Raw genomic sequence first — 20,468 nt, 5'->3', positions numbered from 1 at the left:
ATGACAAGGCAGCAAGGCTAATTGAAGGCCCAGCCCATGTACTTGCTAGGGGAATGATAATCCTTAAAGGATGGCATGGGAGGCTTAATTTGCACAACGTTGATTTTGTGGATGTGGGAAAGTAGATCTGCAACTTGGCTACTTTGAATTAAGAACAAAACAAGAGACAGAATCTTTCTGACAGAAGGAGAGGGAAAGGGGCAGCTGAACAGAGAAAGGATGCACGTCTAGCCAACAAGGAAGAAAAATGGTATGACAAAGGGAGATTGTTTTGGCTTGCAATAAACCTGTGCTTCCAAGAAATTTAATTGTATGCTCCTATTAGTCATTCATTCTGCTTACTGTTGAACCAGAAGCACTTCTAATCTATGGAACTAATTTACAGAGCGCTCAGCAGAAATCAGATTGGAAGAACGACAAACTGTTTGAATTAGGCTTGTAAATCTCTGTTGGTTAGATGACCCGGGATGAGTAAATGTCACCTCCAGGCCAACCATACAAGGAGACTGCATACATGATATATTTTGGAAGGAGGGTTTGATTTCTTTTTCTTCCACATGTCAGAAATACCATCAGTAGTTATGTGCGGAAAAGCAAGATTCATTGCAAAAAATTATTAGCTAGCCATTTATTTATTTTGTGGGGGCTTAATGCTGTTTTGAAGAAGGTGCCATATCCTATTAGGCCCCCACAGTCTTCCCGGATGGTAACACCTTAGATAATGATCTCAATGCAAGACAATTTGCCCTGTAGGTCTCATGACCTCCTTCTGAGGAGGAGGAAGAGAAGGGGGAGGAGATGATCTCCATAGATCTCCTGGAGAAGCACAACGAGAATTGCAAAATCCCAAGCTTGGCAACATAGAAAGAGGCCTTTCCAAGTGACAAGAACATTCCTGGGTTCAGAAGTAGGTATCCTTAATGCAGCCTTTCCCAACCTGGTGACCTCCATATATTTGGACTCCAACTCCCATCAGCCACAGCCAGCTTGGCCAATGGCCAGGGATGGTGGGAGTTGTAGTCCAACAACATCTGGAGGGTACCAGATTGGGGGAATAAATGGTTTGATCGCTGCTTCGCCTCCATTTCCTGAGAACAGTAGCAAACGCTCCATAGATTGCCTGCCCTCTGCAGAAGACATGCAAAGCTATTGCTTGACTTGTATTACTTCTGACAGCCTTTTGTTGCTGGACAAACCATGTCAACTTGCCACTGATGCACAATAAAAAGGAGCAGAGCTTATTGCTGGCTCATGTAAAATGCCAATTGCTCTGTACCTCTGGACGCTTTCCAAAGCTGATGTCAAGAATCATTCTCCCCAGCACTGCATAGGCAGAAGCAATTCTGATTTTTGTCTGTTTTTTAAAAAAGTGGATTTCTGCAGAATGAACCACCTGAGACCCAAGGCCTCCAGTCCTTTAGTAGCCACTGCAGGTAGGGGGGAAGGAGGGATAGAGTTGATGTTGCTGAATTTATCCTGTTCCATGGGTACTTGAGTCTTGTGTGGGAGGCAGGTAGAATCTGGCAAAATAAAGGCTCATCAAGATAGACAAAGCCAAACTACAATAGCCAAGGCCAGATCAAGTAGGCAAAGTCCAGGCAAGTTAGGCAAAGTCAAGTCACACCAAAGCAGGGGACGTCCAGTCAGAAGCCTGCTTACACAGATGACAGACAAAAATAGGACTCTGGATAGCTCCAAGCGAGCTGGCTGAAGCTCTTTCCTTTTAAGGTAGCTATAAGAAGATGTTGTTCCAGTAGAAACGAAAGCCAACAGAGGCCTTATGGAGGCTGGCAAAAATGGCTGGTGGGGTAAGCTCTGCCTCCCTGGAAGAGCAGGCTGGGCTGTAGAGCTCCTCGCCTAATGTTGCAGTTCTGTGAGGTTGGAGAGATGGGAGGCACTGAAGGAGACTCATCCTCTTAGTTAAAGGATGGAGGCAGGGCCATGTCCTCTAACCAGGAAGTTCTCAAACAGGAGACCTCTGGTTTTCCTTTTCAGGAAACAGCCTGAGACTCATCATCATCAGAATCCCCCACCAGCCACTGCAAGGTCTCAGAAATTCATGGCAGAGTTTATGCAGTAAATGTACTTTTCTTCTCCCAGCTAGGTTGTGAAAGCAAGATGCAAACCGGCCAATGTAGAACCTTAGGAGATTCAAGGGCCCTCCGACACCCAGGACTGATTGGAAGCACTTCCTTCTCTCTAAGATGCTGAACTAGTTTGCTTCTCCTTAGATCCCTACCAAGGAAGCTTCTATGTGTCCCCTTGCAGTTTGCATACAGATGTTTTTATTGGGTCTTTTCCAAGACACTTCCTCCCTCGACTACAGTGCTTGAATTAGGAGGGGGCAGGGAAGATAGGTAAGGACTTCATGGATTCCACAGTTCTCACCGCTCATTCTTCCCAGTTTTTCCCACATCGTGTCCTTTCATAGCCTTCTAAAAGCAGGTCCTTAGGAAGCCATATCAGCAAATAAGCAGACTAGGCATCATTTGCCCCCACCCCTGTAACCCAAGCTCTGAACACAGGTGGCTATGGATAGGTAGCCTAATTAAACAAGACAGTGCAAAGTTACAAAACAGACTGCCCTGCTCAGGTGAATTAGCAGAGAGACATGGTGGACAGACCAAATTATGGAGGCCAAATTATGGTCCCTGTGGCCTTCTAAAACCACAGCTAAGGAGGTGAACCTAAAACATATTTCTCCCCCCGTTGTAATCTAAGATTTTAAGAAAAGCCCTGCCATATCAGACAGAGGACCTATCTAATCTGGGATCCTGTGGCCAGAATATTATAGGAAGAGCACAAGCAGGGCTTGAGTGCTGTTGTTTCACAGAAGCTGGCGGCATTCAGAGGCATGCTGCCTTTGACCCAGGAGGAAGAATTTAGCCATCATGACTAGAAGCTACGATAGCCATATCCTCCATGAATTTAGCTACCCCACTGTAAACCATCTAAGGTGGCATCTGTAATCCCTGCAAACTGAAGGCTGCCCACCCGAAGCTCTAGCAGAAAGGAGGCTTAGGTGATGCAGAAAACCGTCTGCTGTGTTTATGCTCAGAGTTGGGTTACTAGCACCACACTGGGCTCCTTGGTCATGGCAAAGCCATTTCATAGGGAAGGGAGCTGTAACTGTAAGCAAAGGTGATTGACTGGTTGTAGAGCAGCATGTCTGCCTGGAAGTGGGAAGGAGGGCCAGCAGCGACTGACCCACACGCTGACCGGTATTCCCTAGAGAAGCAGCGGAGTCTGCCAGTGCAGTTGTGGGCAACCTGGAGACAAACATTCCAGCCCCTGACTTTGTAAAGTTCGCCGGCTGTCGATATAACCCCACCTTTGCTCCTAATCTGAAATCTAGGCTCACACTAATCTGTCCATCACAAATAAAATAAATAAATACATTTAAAATGCTCCTACTGTACACACAACATGGTTAGAACAGATGTTTTCCATCAGCTCGCTGTGCTATGACTACCCTCCATTCCAACTGCAGTGCACACTGATGGTGTATTCGTGCCAATATTTCTTTAAGGGCAAATATCTAATTTTCTCCCAGGGAATCGGAAATGGTTTGCTCAGTTTTGCTGGAGAATTCGAAGGGAGAATGCAGAGGTATTTCAGTCCTGCCTTTGCCCCGGCGCTGTGAAAGACGGAGAAATGGTCTACCTGGCGAGGTCTGCAAGGCTCCACACGGAGGGCATTCGGCCAAGCCAGGGATCGAATTACTGGAGCAAAGTCTTCTGCGAGTGGCCATATTTGGTAAAGCATGGGCTTAGCTCAGAGAGAACCAGCAGTGGAAGCGGACTGGGGCATTGCAGTCAAGTGAAAAGGCTTAAAATAATACAGTATTACAAGCAGAAGGAATAGGGGTCAGCTTAGGAAACGAGGCTTATGGGCTGGGAAAAGAAAGTTTTGATATGCAAAGAGTTGCAGCAGCTCTCAGACAATAGCCAACGAAATTCTGGGGGAAACAGATTGCCAAATACTTCACCTTCTCCTAAGGTCCCTGTTTACTAGGAATGACCCTTGTTTTCTGGTACGTATCCCTGTAAACTGTCCCCATTCTGCCCTTTTGCATTGAGACTAATAGGTTGTAATGCCTTTGGGGAGGGACTGTGCGGTTTTCTTAATTTTTGTACAGTCCCTAAAAAACAGAGGTGCTTTATAATAACTAATAACAGAATGGGGTGAACACTGGAATAGAAAGCATTCGTAGAGTTGGAATGGAATGAACCAGAGTTGAAAAAGGTCTTAAGCTTAATCCATTCAGAGCAGGAAGTTCAAAGGTAAGATTACTTTCAAGAGATGGCAGCTTAGTCCCTGTTTGAAGATGTGAGGGAGAGCCCACTGTCCCACGGCTAGGCAATTGATTCCATCCTTAAATTGCTCTTACTGTTAAGAAGCCTTTTAAATGGGTATGTGTGGAGGGGTATTCTTTTTGTTTGTTACTATGTTATGTACTTTTGTGTTTTTATATTGTAAACTGCCCTGTGATCCTCAGATGAAGGGTGGTATACAGTGGCGTAGCGTGGGTTGTCAGCACCCGGGGCAAGGCAAGTAATTTGCGCCCCCTAACCCGTGGATTTGCGCACCCTAACCCCCAGATGCTGCGCCCGGTGCGGTCGGCCCCCCCTGCACCCCCCACGCTATGCCACTGGTGGTATAGAAATCAATAATAATACAGTGGTACCTCGGGTTAAGTACTTAATTCGTTCCGGAGGTCCGTTCTTAACCTGAAGCACCACTTTAGCTAATGGGGTCTCCTGCTGCCGCTGCGCCTCCAGAGCACAATTTCTGTTCTCATCCTGAAGCAAAGTTCTTAACCTGAAGCACTATTTCTGGGTTAGCGGAGTCTGTAACCTGAAGCGTATGTAACCCGAGGTACCACTGTGATAATAATAATAATAATAATAATAATAATAATAATAATAATATAAACAACCACTTTTTTGCCATAAAGGGCTGTCACCAGCTAAAAACAAACCTGATACATTGCACCAGAGGGTTTTTTCCAGCAGGAACTCACCGGAACTCAGTTCCGGCACCTCTCAGGTGGCCGCCATTGCAATTGTAAGAGAACAAGGGAGGTGTTCATAGTGAGTTCCGGCACCTCTTTATCTAGGAAAACAGCACTGTATGGAACCGTCTTAAAAAGAATAAGCAGACTTACCAGCCTGCAACCAAATCTGTTCCAGAGTCGTCCACAGCTGCATAGGCCCTTGCTTCAAGGCTGTGCTGTGCATGGTGAATTCAGACATGGCCTGCTCCAGCCGCGAGGCTGCAATGGAAGATGCTCGCTGGGAGCCTGAAAACAAACAAATAAATACACTCAAAAAACACTCATCTAGTTATCCAATCAAAATATTGTTCTTTAGCTAATGGAGGTGGGGAGTGAGCTCCTTTCTCCATTCCTGATCTAAACCAAGGGTGAAAATATGTATATTAGGCAGCTTTCCAGAAGAGCCCAGACCCGTGTTTGTCTTAAAGCAGGCATGGCCAAACTTGGCCCTCCAGATGTTTTGGGACTACAACTCCCATCATCCCTAGCTAACAGGACCAGTGGTCAGGGATAATGGGGGTTGTAGTCCCAAAAACAGCTGGAGGGCCAAGTTTGGCCATACCTGTCTTAAATAAATTAAATCTGTGAACCAGAAGTTGGATTCTGAGGTTTGTATATATGATTTAAACTTCTGTACATTTGCACAACACTTGGCATATTTTCTCCACTTCGTTCAGCTATTTTTTTTCATATTTTATTTTGGCTTTGCTTGTTGTGAGGGAAAACATGGCACTATGCTTCCGAGCAGCCACAAATGTTAAACAGCGGCAAAACAAGCTTTCTAGATTTCAAGCAGGCATTGACCACACCTCTTCAAGAACAGCTTCACAACTCTGAGAACCGGAAACTAACTAGCTCAGCAGATTAGCAGGCTGAATTCCTGGCATTTCCAGTAAAATGCCAGTTAATTTCCAGAGAAATGGGTAAGGGAGCATGGCTGGGAAAGAAAACAAGGCTGAGACCCAGGACGGTTACCAACTGGCAGAGGAGACAGTAGTAAGCTAGGACGAAAAATGGTCAGGAACTCAGTACAAAGCTTATATATTTTTCAGAAGCTAGGTTGTGTGCCCGGTGCCAAAATGCTGTATTCTGATGCAACTTCAGCATACAAAGTAAATGGTATAAAATGATATAGAGAACTGGACCCTGTATTTGTTTGTGTGTGTTTTTAAAAATTGTTATAATTGGACAGAACTTTAGATCTCACGGAGGGGCTACCGCTCACACAGATAACATTATGCTCTGCAGACAGCCAAGAAAAGCTAACTCCACACAGTGATCAGAAAATAGATTTTATTTACACATGTTTCCCACCATATTCACAGGCAACACTGTCTTTTAGATGCTCCTACCATGGCTGGGGTTTGTTTAAACAACCCAGACACATAGATGGGGCTGATTCTGTGGAAGAAATACCTACAGCTGGTCCCTACTGATGTGGCTGAATCATTTAAAAGTTCTTTCAGAAGGACAGGAGCTGTTCATGGAGACACATTCCTATGCAGCTAAGGAAAAGGCTTTCTGAAAGAACAGCTAGCTATATGAATGCTGATCTTAAAAGAAAATACAAATTTATAAAGCCTGCCATCCGGAAGCTCAGTGTCAGGATCTCCCGGGAGTAGAACCAGTAACCATCTGATTCAAAGACTTGTACCTAACATGGTGAGCTACCAGGGCTCCACAATGAATGGTTTCCTAGGGGCTTAAGTGTCCCTAGGTTCTGGAATGTCTCTGCCTGCCCAGGCCAGCCATTGGCTCCCCTTGACCTGGAAGAACAATAAAAGCTTCCAGGTCAGGTTGGAACTTTGCCAAGGCAACAACAGACCTCCCTGTGCCTTCCCTTGGTGCCCAATTACATCCCAGCCATTACATGCAAATTTGGCCCCAGGAAAAGCTGTTCGGTGACCTGTATATATTAAGTGGGCATCTATTTTTGATTGACATCCAATGCCCTTTTAAAATGTGTTGGGGAGGAGGGGATTAGTTCGTTCTTGTTTTTATTTTTAATATGTATTTTGTCTTTTTATATTGTGATTTTATGTTGTGAACCACCCTGAGACCCATGGGCATAGGGATGTGTACACATTTAATAAATAATAACAATAATTTTGGGGTATTCCATTGCTGTACATGGGACTAGGCTTCACCCTTGTCTATTGAGAAGCCTCTTCAGGATTTTAAGAGTTCATGTATTGTGTTCATAATTCATTGATGGGTTTAGGGAGAGAGCATGTCTACTGACACCTGGATCCCAAGCCTGCAGGGCTTTAAGGTAGGCACAAGCCTCGGTTGAGTATACCTGAAGGAGTGTCTCCACCCTCATCATTTATCCCCAGATACTGAGGTCCAGCTCCAAGGGCCTACTGGCAGTTCCCTCACTGCGAGAAGCGAAACTACAGAGAACCAAGCAGAGGGAGTTCTTGCTAGTGGCGCCTGATCTGTGGAGCGCCCACCTGTCAGGTGTCAAGGAAATAAGCAACTATTTGACTTTTATAAGACATCTGAAGGCAGCCCTGTTCAAGGACGTTTTTAATGGTTGATGTTTTATTGTGTTTTTAGTATTTTGTTGGGAGCCGCCCAGAGTGGCTGGGGCAACCCATCAGATAGGTAGCATTATAAATATAAATATAATAGTTGTTGTTGTTATCACCCACCCCAACAGAGTCAGATTGGAAATTCGCCATGATGAGCATTGAAACTCAACAGGCAACCTCCTCTGTGGGCGGTTGCTTTGCTTGCTCAGAGAAATATTCGATTATTTAGTGAATATATCCCTCACGTATGTATGGATGTTAGAGCTGGACCATAAAGAAGGCTGATCGCCGAAGAATTGATGCTTTTGAATTATGGTGCTGGAGGAGACTCTTGAGAGTCCCATGGACTGCAAGAAGATCAATCCTCTCCATTCTTAAGGAAATCAGCCCTGAGTGCTCACTGGAAGGACAGATCCTGAAGCTGAGGCTCCAATACTTTGGCCATCTCATGAGAAGAGAAGACTCCCTGGAAAAGACCCTGATGCTGGGAAAGATGGAGGGCGACAGAGGATGAGATGGTTGGACAGTGTTCTCGAAGCTACCAACATGAGTTTGACCAAACTGCGGGAGGCAGTGGAAGACAGAAGTGCCTGGCGTGCTCTGGTCCATGGGGTCACGAAGAGTCAGACACGACTAAACGACTAAACACCAACAATCCCTCACGTCACACTCATGGGAATAAACAGCCTGCTGCCAGGAAGCCGCTTCACAAATCCTGGATAGGAAGTCTACCTTCATGCGAATGTCTGCGCTGGGTTCGGGCTGCCAGACATTTTCTGCTTTGTTTCTCTTACCAGAGTCGGTGTCATGGGCATCGGGGAGAGTGAGATACATGCTGTTGTGTTTCTTGATTGGCGGTGCCTCGGCCAGGCTGCTTTCCTTCTCCAGATCACTGCAAGGGAATGACAATGGCCACAAGGTGACGGATGGTTGTTTATGGGAAGCGCAGGAGGAACAGGCCTACCAAGTGAGCATCATATCTCATCCAATTGCCACCAGCTCTGAAAGCTGAAAACATCTGTGCGTATGTGATAGCAGCTGTCAGAATGCACCGTGTGGGGGGGGGGGGGGAATTTCTGTTGAAGAGATGGGAATTGGTTGTGTCACACAAGCAACGCCCCTGCGAGGCATTCTGACAGAGCAAACTAGCAAGGCGATGTGGAGACGCTGCTGCTGGTGATGGACGCAGCTCTGAGGAATTTGGCACATTTTAGTCAAGCATAGTTTAGTCCCTCCGGAAATCTGGCTTGCCTCTCCTTTTCCTCATTGCGTAAGAGTGGAGATCTCATTTCCACCCACGGTCGGTCGGAAATCAAATTATGTTTACCTGGCTCTAATAATAATAATAATAATAATAATAATAATAATAATAATAATATCTGGGGCACGGCTTGACTAACATAATTAACCTATTTTTGAAGGAGTTGTTTTAGGCAGCACATTGATAGGTTTAGAGAGAAATGAGCCACATTTATCTGTTTCCGGAACAGTAATTTTCATGGTTTTTTCCTTCAATGTTGCAGCTATCTTTTATATCTTGTTAATAACTTTTTCTTTTTTTCCTGTGGCTTACATATTCTCATTTTGAGGACTGTTGTTGTTGTTATCACCCTCTTATTTGTATAACACTATTACTTACTTTATAGGATAAAGAATTATTATTTTTTTAATAAAAAGAGACATCATTATTTATTTATTTATTTCTCTCTTTTCTATGATATTTCTGTTCGAAACAGCTTGCTGAAATAGATAAATGGGTTTATGAGGCTGCCCATCATAGCGAGAGATTGCCTTGCCTGAAATTTCCATCTTCTCCATGAAGAAGAAGAAGAGGAAGAAGAAGACATTGATTTAAATAGGGAGGGGGAGAGGAACATACTGCCACCAAAGAAATGTCAAAATTGTTCCCCCCTTTTTTTAAAAAAATAGGAAATCACCAAGAATTTGAAATCATCAACTAAAACAGTAAAATACACACACACACACACACACACACACACACACACACACACACACTTCAGGCTGCAATCCTAACTCCCACTTACCTGTCGGCTTTTGGAAAGAGGCAGGATGGTTCCATAGACATGTCAGAGCCCTGGCACCTCCTTCACAAAGCCTTCTGGAAGCTTCTGCTCAGCTTAGGGAAGGAGGCGCGATGCTCATGTGCATTATGTTAGAATGTCACACACATGACATCGACCCCCCCCCCCAATGCTGCTCGCAAGCTAGCTGCTCTGGCCCTAACTGTTCCCCTATAAAAAATATTTCACTGCACGCCAGCCACCCCTGGGTGGGCTCGAACCACCAACCTTCTGGTTAACAGCCAGATGCATTATGCCTCTAAAGAGACAACAGAAAGAGAATCATATCTGCTTCCTACTGGAGAATATTCCAGAGCGCAGGAGCCTCCAACAGAAAAGGCCTTGATTTGTATGGAGGTCAACTGAACCTAAGCTTCTGTGAGGAACTTAAGTGTTGGTCAGAGGTTCAGAAGGGTTTTAAAGATCAAAACCAGCATCTTGAACTAGGCCTGGACATTTATTTGCCACATTTATACCACAATTTTCTTCCAAGGAGCTCAAACGGTGTACATGGTTCTCCCCCTCCCTATTTTATCTGTGTGACAACCCTGTGAGGTAGGATAGGCTGAGAGACAGTGGATGGCCCAAGGTCACCCAGTGGGGATTTGAACCCTGGTTTCCCAGGGCCCAGTTCAACCTGGCTTGTCTATTAACTGGCAGCCCACGCCGTTGCCTTCAGATAAGTGGCATGTACGAGAATGCCGGCTCAAACCTGTCAACAGCACGGGTGGCAGCCTTTTGCGCTAATTGAAGTTTCTGCAGCATCTTCAAGGGCAGTTATGAACTTAAGAGTTCGTAACTGTAACCTGATCTGCAAATCACCAGGCAGGAACAAGCGGCAGGGGCCAAGTGTCAATTTGCGCAAGGATCAGAGAACTCGCTGCCTATGCGCAAGTTGGGCTGTGGAAACACTTTCAGGTGGTGTAAATATAGGACTGGAAATTCAAATTACAGCAGCAATCATGTTTTACTTCATTTCTTAAAGAAAAATTCTGCATAAAAAATAACAATAAATGACCACATAGAACACAGCTGGAGAGAAGCAGCAGAAGTTGCTGCCTGGGCCCCAAGGAAAACCTGTGGCAGAGCTGGTCTCTAGGCACACTTGCAAGAAGTCCTGGCATCACTACCTGGCTACAGCTTACCTGGGGTACCATAGAACTATAGAGCTGAAAGGGATCAAAAGGGTCATCTAGTCCTACTCCCTCCAATGCAGGAATCTTTCACCCAACATGAGGACTGAACCCATGACACTGAGATAAAGAGGATCATGATGCGCCAACCGTGGTGGCTTCTTTTCCAGGGCCAATTTATATGGGTTTGTGTGATGGCGGTGGTGGAATTTGGCAAGCAATCTGGCCCAGTTGGGGATGACTTCAGATTAGCTCTAATCCAGCCTTTCTCAACCTGTGGGTCCCCAGATGTTGTTGAACTAAAACTCTCATCACCCCTAGCTAGCAAGGCCAGAGCTCAGGGGATGATGGGAGTTGTAATCCAACAACACCTGGGGGCCCACAGTTTGAGAACCGCTGCATGATAGTCTAATCTGTTATTTTGCCTGATTTGAAATCCAGCAACAGGTACAGTGTAGCCCTGGACAACAATTGTGGACAACAATTTGTGGGTTGAGGTGTAATATTGTGTGAGTGTGTGTGTGTGTGTGTGTGTGTGTGAGAGAGAGAGAGAGAGAGAGAGAGAGAGAGAGAGAGAGATATGATGGAAGGACAGTCCCGCTTCCCAGTGGTGGGGCTGGTGATCCTGTTCAGATTTAGGATCCATACTTGCCAGTCTACAACCAAGACATGGCTGCAACAACGGTTATTATTTCGGAGGCTCTGGTTCTTATAAACCCGACTGGTTACATGACACTGCCTCCTCCTTTCCAAGTGGTATAAAGTAACACCAGTTCATGCACTTGCTGCCAGATGCTTAATAGTTTCTACAAATTTCAGGTCTCTTAGTCAGGCACATATATATAGAGTAATCCTGGACCCACTTACATGCTTGTAAGTCCTACTGCCCTCCATAGGATTTGCAAACATTTAAGTGCGTGCAGAATTGCAACCTCATGTGCTTAACTCTTGCCACTGTTGTTCTTTATATCCTTTCTCATTTTTTGAGGAACATGAAACACCAAAGATGAACTTCAAAAATCTAGAAGCATTGCTCTCCCGCAGGTAGCCTTGCAAATAAGTTGAGAAAGATTACTAGCCTACAGTAAAGTTTATTAGCCTGCTTGCCCACACATAGCTATGTTAATCATAAAGATAAAGGTAAAGGGACCCCTCACCATTAGATCCAGTCGTGGCCGACTCTGGGGTTGTGGCGCTCATCTTGCTTTATTGGTTGAGGGAGCCGGCGTACAGCTTCCGGGTCATGTGGCCAGCATGACTAAGCCGTTCTGGCAAACCAGAGCAGCGCATGGAAACGCCATTTAGCTTCCCGCCGAAGGAGTACCTATTTATCTACTTGCACTTTGACGTGCTTTCAAACTGCTAGGTAGGCAGGAGCTGGGACTGAGCAACAGGAGCTCGTCGCGGGGATTCGAACTGCCGACCTTCTGATCGGCAAGCCCTAGGCTCTGTGGTTTAACCCACAGCGCCACCCGCATCCCCTGATGTTAATCATGTGAGGCCTTAAAAGGGGGGGGGGAGGCTGTAAGAATCCTCCCTGCAGGATAACAGTTGGAGTCAAGATCAACTCCAGGTTCTTAAGAATCTCTGGACAAGATCCACTGACTCTGACCTGTTTTGCATGTCATGATAAGCCAAACCATGGTTTAGTGCAAATGAGCAAATATGTGAGCTTTGGTGAAAAGATCACGACTGCTTTGCTCATCCTCTGGCCCTGCTGTTGTTATGCTGCAATCAGCTACGTCACAGTTTGGCTTAGTGTTACATCCGAACTTATGGTTTATCTCCAGGTGAGCCGCATCCTATAGCCAAGGTTAGTTCCATGGTTTGACTGGGGGAGGTAAACCACGAACCCAGGTTCAGACATGACAGTAAGTCAAACCCTGGTTTAGCTTACAGCAGCATGACAGTATGAGGACTGGAAGAGGAGCAAAGCACCATCTTTTCTTCGGGAGCACGCACATTGGCTTCTTCATGCTTCAACATATCATTACAAAGACAGTTAATGCCTAGTTCTCTCTAAAGTGGGAAGCCTGGGTTATGGCTGTGCCACTTCAGACGGCAGGTGAGGGGGTTACATGATGTAACTGTCACGGCTAAAAATTGGCCGCTGTTTCTTTAATGCTTAAAAAGCTGGGTCAGCATAAGTCAGCGGCCTGACCGGGTTGTATATATACAGTGAGAAATGTTAGTTTGTTGTTGGCTTGCTTGGTTGGTTGGTTAGTGAAAGCTGGTAGTGTTGATTTGTGTACAGCTTGTCAGTCGCTTTTGCAGAAAGACTTTTAAGAATAAAAGCAGAAAGTTTGCAAGGATACTATTCTCATGGACTCTTTTATGCCGACAAGGGTCCAAGGACCAGGCTGAGGCGACAAAGGGAGGTCAGAACCTTTTTTCTTTCTTTTACAAACACTGACAGTAATGGTCCTCCACACAGTAAGTGCCCACAGAAAACCATCATATCAAGGAGAAGAGTGCAACCTAACCTTTTAAACATTATTGAATTTTATTTTATTTTAAATCATTCAACCATACATAAAGTGTTTTCTTCCAAGACAAACACATGCACAGATGTTAGGTCTTGTAGGTAGTCATCCACATGGCATCAACATAAACTTGGAAAAACTTTTACCTTACAGGTTAAGCTCACACCCAGAGGGTATACTTCAATCTAAAAGCGATAAGATAATTTATCCACAGTAGTACAGATGAGGCAACCTCAGAGAGAACAAAAAGCAAGTCCAATTAGAGGCAAACTCTTACCTGAGCTGTGAAACATTATGAAGCATCTGCCACTGGTGCAACATTTGCCTACAGGTCACTAAAGCTTCTTCTGGGCCCTTGTGGACCAATTCCAGTTTCACTTTGGTGAAGAGTAAACTGCAAGAAGGGCATGGAGAAAGGGAAGAAAATTATAATTTCATTTTGCAGGCAAGTCATTTATCAAGGGAAGCATTTCCACTTATGAGTGGATGAAGCTTAGGGACTTGCTACCATGCCAGGTTTAGCAATGAATCTCCAGGTTTTCTGTTAGATCATATATGCTAATAGTGAACTCGGGTGAACATTGCCAGGATTGTAGCCAAAATGGACCCACTGAGAAGCAAGAGAGATGGATCAGAACAAGACAGGAGGGGAACTGTAATGCTCTGGGACAGTGATGGCCAAACCTGGCCCTCCAGCTGTTTTGGGACTACGATTCCCATCATCCCTGACCACTGATCCTGTTTGGCCATCTCTGCTCTAGGAGATACTAAATGTCTGAGAGGGTTGGTAACAAAAAACTGTTGGTGGTGGAATGGAATAGGACAAGGCATGGTCAACTAGGAGAACTCCTGCTGTAACATTTTGTTGCTGGTCCTACTTGATTTCTAGGTAATTCCACTGTCACCGAACACTCTAATTTCTCTCCCTCCCTCTTTGCACTTTAGTACTGCAAACAAAACAGCTCCTCCAAATGGGTAGAAGAGTGTGAAGTTATACAGCGGACGCTTGGGTTGCGTACGCGATCCGTGCGGGATGCACGTTCACAAACTGCAGCATTCGCAACCCACAGCAGCGCGTCTGCGCACGCACAGGTTGCAATTCGGCACTACTGCGCATGCACGACCGCCGAAACCCGGAAGTAACCCGTTCCAGGACTTCCGGGTTTCGGAGGTCCATAACCTGAAAAAAAGCAACCTGAAGCGTCTGTAACCCAAGGTATGGCTGCACTTAAATGAAAAAGCCTCCAAGATTATCAGGCACAAGTTTAAAGACAAAGTATTGGTGCAAACCAGACCCCTTGCTCCCTTAGGCTTGCCACCCATTCTTTAATTCAAAGAACAGTAATACAACATTTTAATATATTTTTTTAAAGCTACTCATTGAAATAAGCAATGGGCTGCAATCCAAAACCCATCAGGGACGGTGGTCCCAGCATCACTCCATTGGTGAAGACCACCAGCTGAATATGTGGCCAGATGGAACAGCTGCCGGCAGAATCCCTTCCAGCATCAGCCAGCAGAGAGCCCTGGAACACTCTGCCCCTGAAGTAGAGAACTTAAAAAGAATGTTTATCTCAGCTCCTCAAAGGTTAGTGGAATGTCACTATCATTGCTCAAAGATGCCAGAGTTTCCAGATGACTGTTTACTTTGCAAGCTGCAAATGAGGTTGCAGTTCAACCTGCCAAGCAGGAATGCCAAATGCACGACAAGGAAACAGACACACACATCCCTTCACCAGGCACACAGGATGAGTTGTGATTCGGAGAGTTCACACATAATATATCCGTATATGTATACGGTCAATTCCCACGTCTTTTTCGCCAGGTTTTTTCAAAGTAGAACCCTGGCATGGGTAACTTATTCAGTGCATTACAGTCCTCTTTAGGCTTTATGAAAAGGGGACTGTAAACGCATGAGGAAGTGTGCTAGTCTCAACCCCCCCCCCATCATTGTTTCCATCACCTTGCAACACATGGAAGGTGACTTTCCGCAGGAGGCAGTCTTCCTCATAATCTGTGCCACAATCCTATCAACATTACCATTCACTATCCTTTACAAAGTTCCATATAATACACACACACACACACACACACACACACACACACACACACACATATATATAATGTCATACATCAATTTACATAAACAATACATTACAATACAAACAATACATACAATACATACTTTACCTGCACACATACCCAACATAGATACCCCATAAGTGTTGACTTCTAACTCCTCTTATTGTGTTATTTTACAATTTTAATAGTTTAAACGGATTTCATTTTGTTATTCTGATTTCCCATTTTTCCATGCTAGTTTTGCTTTACATTTCCTCTATTTTCTAGATTCATTCTATATCTGTCAGGAGATTTACCTTATCTATATATTTCTCGAGATATTCCTTAAGACTTAGCCATTCCTTATTAACTTTTTGAGTAGTGTTTCCTCTTATTCTCCCTGTTAACTTTGCACAGTGTATTAAATCATTTTTGCTAACCTGTCTGTTTTGGTGGGGATGTAGTTACTTTTCTAATTCTTGGCTATTAGAATCCTTGCCGCTGTGGTTGCATACATAAATAACAGTCTAAAAGTTGGACTGGTCATGTTGTGCGGATGCCTTATGATTGCCTTCCAAAGCAACTACTCTATTCTGAACTTAAAAATGGAAAGTGTAATGCCAGTGGTCAACAAAAGAGGCAAATCTAAAAAAATGTAGTATAAACACTGACAACTGGGAAACACTGGCCTGTGAGCATCCCAGTTGGAGAACAGCCTTTACCAAAGGTGGCATGGGCTTTGAAGACACTCGAACTCAAGACACAAGGGAGAAACGTGCTAAGAGGAAGGCACGCTTGGCAAATCCACACTGTGATCAACTCCAGCCCGGAAACCAATGTCCCCACTGTGGAAGGACGTGTGGATCCAGAATTGGCCTCCACAGTCACTTATGGACTCATTGTTAAAACCGTGTTTATGGAAGACAATCTTGGCTACGAGTGATCGCCAAAGAAGAAGATCCCTTGCCTCTTCCACTAGCACAATGCAACATCAACACAAAGCTTTAACAAGAGCATTACATTTTAAGCCAAGTAAAAGATGCTGTTCTAGCTGCTGTGTTCCAAATCCCTTTCGCTGCCCACAGTTGCAGCGGTTATAGAAAGAACTAGAGTTGAGCACTAAGCGCCACTGAAAAGGAAAGGCGACAGAGCTGTGCTTAAAATGTCATGCATTTGAAACATAGACAGCCCTGTCAGATTGCATTTGCTTACCTGAAAGATTGCTTCTTCCCACCCATGGCCTCCCATGACAGCACCATTCCATAGGAATAATGAAATTGTCACTCAGCAGTGGAAGATTGGTTGAATTTTAGAGACTGAACATTTGCGAGAAATGGATCTCTCCACCTAGCGACAAGGATGGTCACTGATCGTTCAGACATGCATGTACAATGTCGACACACGTTTTAATTTGGTTTTCAGATTATCGTCAATTCTAATTACCTGGTGGATATTTTAAATAGTTGTTTTAACTCCTGTTTTTGGCAGATAATTTTATTTACCCTTTTTGCAAACCACTTTGAGGTTGGATTACAATCAAGCGGCGCATGCAACCTTGTGAAATGCAGAAATAATCTCCAAGCACCTTTACAAGGCTAGACATGCATGGACTCCCAATGCATTTATTGATCAGAAAATACATTTTATTTAATAATGGTTTGTTTCAAAGTTCACAAGTGACTCTGTACACATATTTAAAATTAAGAGCTGCCATTTGACTGGAGTTTGCATTATCTGAGGGTTTTGAATGTCCCCTACCCTGCGTCCCACAAGTCCACTCTGTAGTACCATGTGAATAATTCGGGTTGCCCTGAAGGAGATCTCAGTGTTATTTTATAGATATGGATGTGCAGAGCATATATTATAGAGAAGTGAAGCTGGAAGGTAGAATAATATTTCTCTGTTAGAGATTTCTCCAGGTTTCCTCTGCGCATTGCCTTGTATTTGTGTGAATAATAATACCCTCCCTCTGTCCCCGTCCTTCTCCTTCTTCCTTATCTGGCTTTATGCCACTAAAGAGAACTTCTGGGCAAAGCATTAACTCTGTCAACTGGCATGACTCAGTCTTAACGGCCGGTTTAATTTCCACATGACCTTTTTAACTATGAGTGGTACCATTAAAGTGTTGAGGTGGATTTATCAAAGCTAAACACACACATGTATATTTAATAACTGTATACATATTATAGGTTTCATGGAGGAAAATAATTTGGAGGGGTGGGGGGTTGAGCGTCCATAAAGTATTGGTACTTCTTGTGTCCATAAAAGTGGTGGTCGGGGAATATATTTTCTTGTTTGTTCTCTAAGGTAAGATAATCACTTACTATTAGGGCTGCCAAATGTCCAGGAATTGCTCAGAAAAATGGCGCCTGAGTGGATTTTTCCTGAATCAGCAAAATGTCTGAGAAAACCCAGACATGTGGCAGCCCTAATAGTAAGTGCTATTGGGCTATTTTTTACAAAATAAGAATAAAGAAAGCTGAACAGCTTTTGACCACATAGAAAGAAAGAAAAAATCTCAACAACATCTGGATTTTCACTTTGGGGAATATGGCAACCCTACTTACTATGCTGTATTGTTTTCTAGATCAGCCTGGGAGCAACAAGTAACATTTAGGCTAGAAAAACTTCCAGGCTTAAAATGAATCCCTGGCTTCTTCTTTTTTACTGGCTTATTATTCAGTATAAAGACGGAAATGGTATTTGAGAGGATACTGGGCAAGATGATGGGAATGTGATGAGCATGTCAAGAACATAAATGGCAGCCTTCCCTAACAATATGCTCTCCAAGTGTTTTGGATTCCAGTTCACATAAGCTGCAGCGAATACAGGTAATGGTCAGGGATGGTGGGAGATTGTAGCCCGAAATATCTAGAAGGGACCAGGTTGGAGGAGGCTGGTATGTGGTTTTATGAGTGAAAAAAGTCACGGAACCAAGAAATTACACAAAACAAAAGAATTGCCATGAAAATCCCTGAAATGAGAAGTTATCGACTGTAGAATTAAATAAAATAACAAAAATAAAAAATAAGGAAAAATTAACCTAGAATTAAACAAAGACTTAACGAGATGCCGGCTACAAAACATGTTTCACTGAACTAATCAGTTTCCTCAGAAGGAAATAAAGAAATTCTAAACCTTAAATGATTTTAAACAAACTCAAGAGCAGGGCTGAAACGCTTTTTTGATTTTTGTTATTTAATTTAATCTCGTTTCAGGGATTTTCATGGCAATTCTTTTGTTTTGGGTATGTAGAATATGAGCTGGTGTATGATCGAAAGACCCTGATGTTGGGAAAGATGGAGGGCACAAGGAGAAGGGGACAACAGAGATGGTTGGACAGTGTTCTCGAAGCTACCAGCATGAGTTTGACCAAATTGTGGGAGGCAGTGGAAGACAGGAGTGCCTGGCGTGCCCTGGTCCATGGGGTCACGAAGAGTCGGATACGACTAAACAACAACAAATGATTGAAAGGATGGAGAAGGACAGGGGACGTCTGGATTCCAATCACTATCCAATCACAAAGTTCACTGAGTGATACTGGTAGCTCAGCATAGTCCACTGGTAGCTCATTCTAGCTCAGCATAGTCTACTTTGCAGGGCTCTTATGAGGACAAAATGGGTCATAATCACCCCGTATACTGCCTAAGAACCAATAGTGGAGGAAATAAAAACACAGTAGGTACATTTAGCATAGATGAGTCTTAAGCGTTGACTGTGAATAGATGATTCCCCCCCCCCTCACGCTGCTGGCAACAGCACCGCTCCCTAAAATCCCATTATTTTATGCAAAAGGTATTCTGGTACCCTCTCATTATCTTCGCTAGCGCTTGCTTTTTATTAAGCATACTTTTGATTCCAATTGTTCCCTCAGTGTAGAAGTTCCTCCTGCTGCCACTGTCTTCCCATCTGGGCCCAGAGTATTTGCATACCTTGAAATCCCATTAGACCATTTCAAAAGCTCATACATTTCTGCCCCTTGCTCTGGGCTGCATTCAGTTCCTTCTTTGTTTAAAATGTCAGGGAACACAAAGTATTTATGTTCACAGTAAATCAAAACTACCTCTTTCGTTCTTCGTATTGCTTTGGTACAATGGGGGGGGGGGGGGAATCACTGGCCTTCTTCAGATTCCAGGAAGTATAATGCTTCTTTTGCAAAAGAGACAGAAGATATGAACTGCTTCACCTTCCCATGGAAGGTATCAAGAAAGCAGTGTCCTATTTAAAAAAAAACAACCCCAATTCCCCATAGACCAAAGGCTGAGATCACAACTGTCTCCTGTTCCCTAGAATGCAGCTCTTTATACTAAAGGTAAAGGTAAAGGACCCCTGGATGGTTAAGTCCAGTCAAAGGCGACTATGGGGTTGCGGCACTCATCTCGCTTTCAGGCCAAGGGAGCTGGCGTTTGTCCACAGACAGCTTTCCGGGTCATGTGGCCAGTAGGCCTAAACCGCTTCTGGAGCAACAGAACACCGTGATGGAAACCAGAGTGCACGGAAACGCTGTTTACCTTCCCGCCACAGCGGTATCTATTTATCTACTTGCACTGGTGTGCTTTTGGACTGCTAGGTTGGCAGGAGCTGGGACAGGGCAACAGGAGCTCACCCTGTCACGTGGATTCGGACTGCTGACATTCTGATGAGCAAGCCCAAGAGGCTAAGTGGTTTTAGACCACAGCGCCATCTGAGCATCAGACAATGTTCCCAAAATTTCTCAGATTCCTGAGAGTGGAGATGTGGGTGATTGGGAAGAACCACTCGTGGTAGCTCTCCCTTACGGAGGGCAAAAGTAGAAATGACGAAACTGTTGGGAAAGTGTCTTTTCACTCATTCGCCCCATTCACACATAGAACCATAGAGCTGGAAGGGACCCCAAGTGTCAACTAGTCCAACCCTTTGCAATGCAGGAATCTCAACTAAAACATTCGCGACAGATGGCTCCCCAATCTCTGCTTTAAAACCTCCAAGGCAGAGAGTCCACGACCTCCCGAGGGAGACTGTTCCATGGTCAAACAGCTCTTACTGACAGAAGGTTCTTCCTGATGTTTAGTTGGAATCTCCTTTTGTGCAACTTGAATCCATTGGTTTGAATCCTACCCTCCGGAGCAGGAGGAAGCAAG

General features: G+C 44.4%; 1 protein-coding gene and 2 long non-coding RNA genes across 6 annotated transcripts in view; 1 reads left to right on the top strand and 2 right to left on the bottom strand.

Moving 5' to 3' along the window:
* LOC310702832 overlaps positions 1–20,468 on the bottom strand; it is a 311,903-nt gene that overhangs the window by 42,890 nt on the left and 248,545 nt on the right. The window lies entirely within an intron of this gene.
* Positions 1–20,468, bottom strand: part of TTC7A (tetratricopeptide repeat domain 7A) — a 183,744-nt gene that overhangs the window by 48,337 nt on the left and 114,939 nt on the right. For 3 of the 4 annotated variants that reach the window (XM_083494305.1, XM_083494306.1, XM_083494307.1), the window contains exons 16-18: positions 13,565–13,681; positions 8,385–8,482; positions 5,168–5,302 (exon numbers count right to left, since the gene is read on the bottom strand). In XM_083494305.1, coding sequence (XP_083350431.1) covers positions 5,168–5,302; positions 8,385–8,482; positions 13,565–13,681 — 350 coding nt within the window. Of the gene's footprint in view, positions 1–5,167; positions 5,303–7,050; positions 7,938–8,243; positions 8,483–13,564; positions 13,682–20,468 lie in introns of those variants that run through there. The other variant, XM_083494308.1, reaches the window with a different exon arrangement.
* Positions 6,204–10,893, top strand: LOC310702902. The gene is made up of 3 exons (XR_014523769.1): positions 6,204–6,975; positions 8,388–8,557; positions 9,327–10,893. It is a non-coding gene; the product is annotated as an uncharacterized lncRNA (long non-coding RNA).

Source organism: Podarcis liolepis, assembly GCF_965112155.1.
Source record: "Podarcis liolepis genome assembly, chromosome: 3".
Lineage (NCBI taxonomy): Eukaryota > Metazoa > Chordata > Lepidosauria > Squamata > Lacertidae > Podarcis > Podarcis liolepis.
This window is presented reverse-complemented; position numbering and strand designations above follow the sequence as displayed.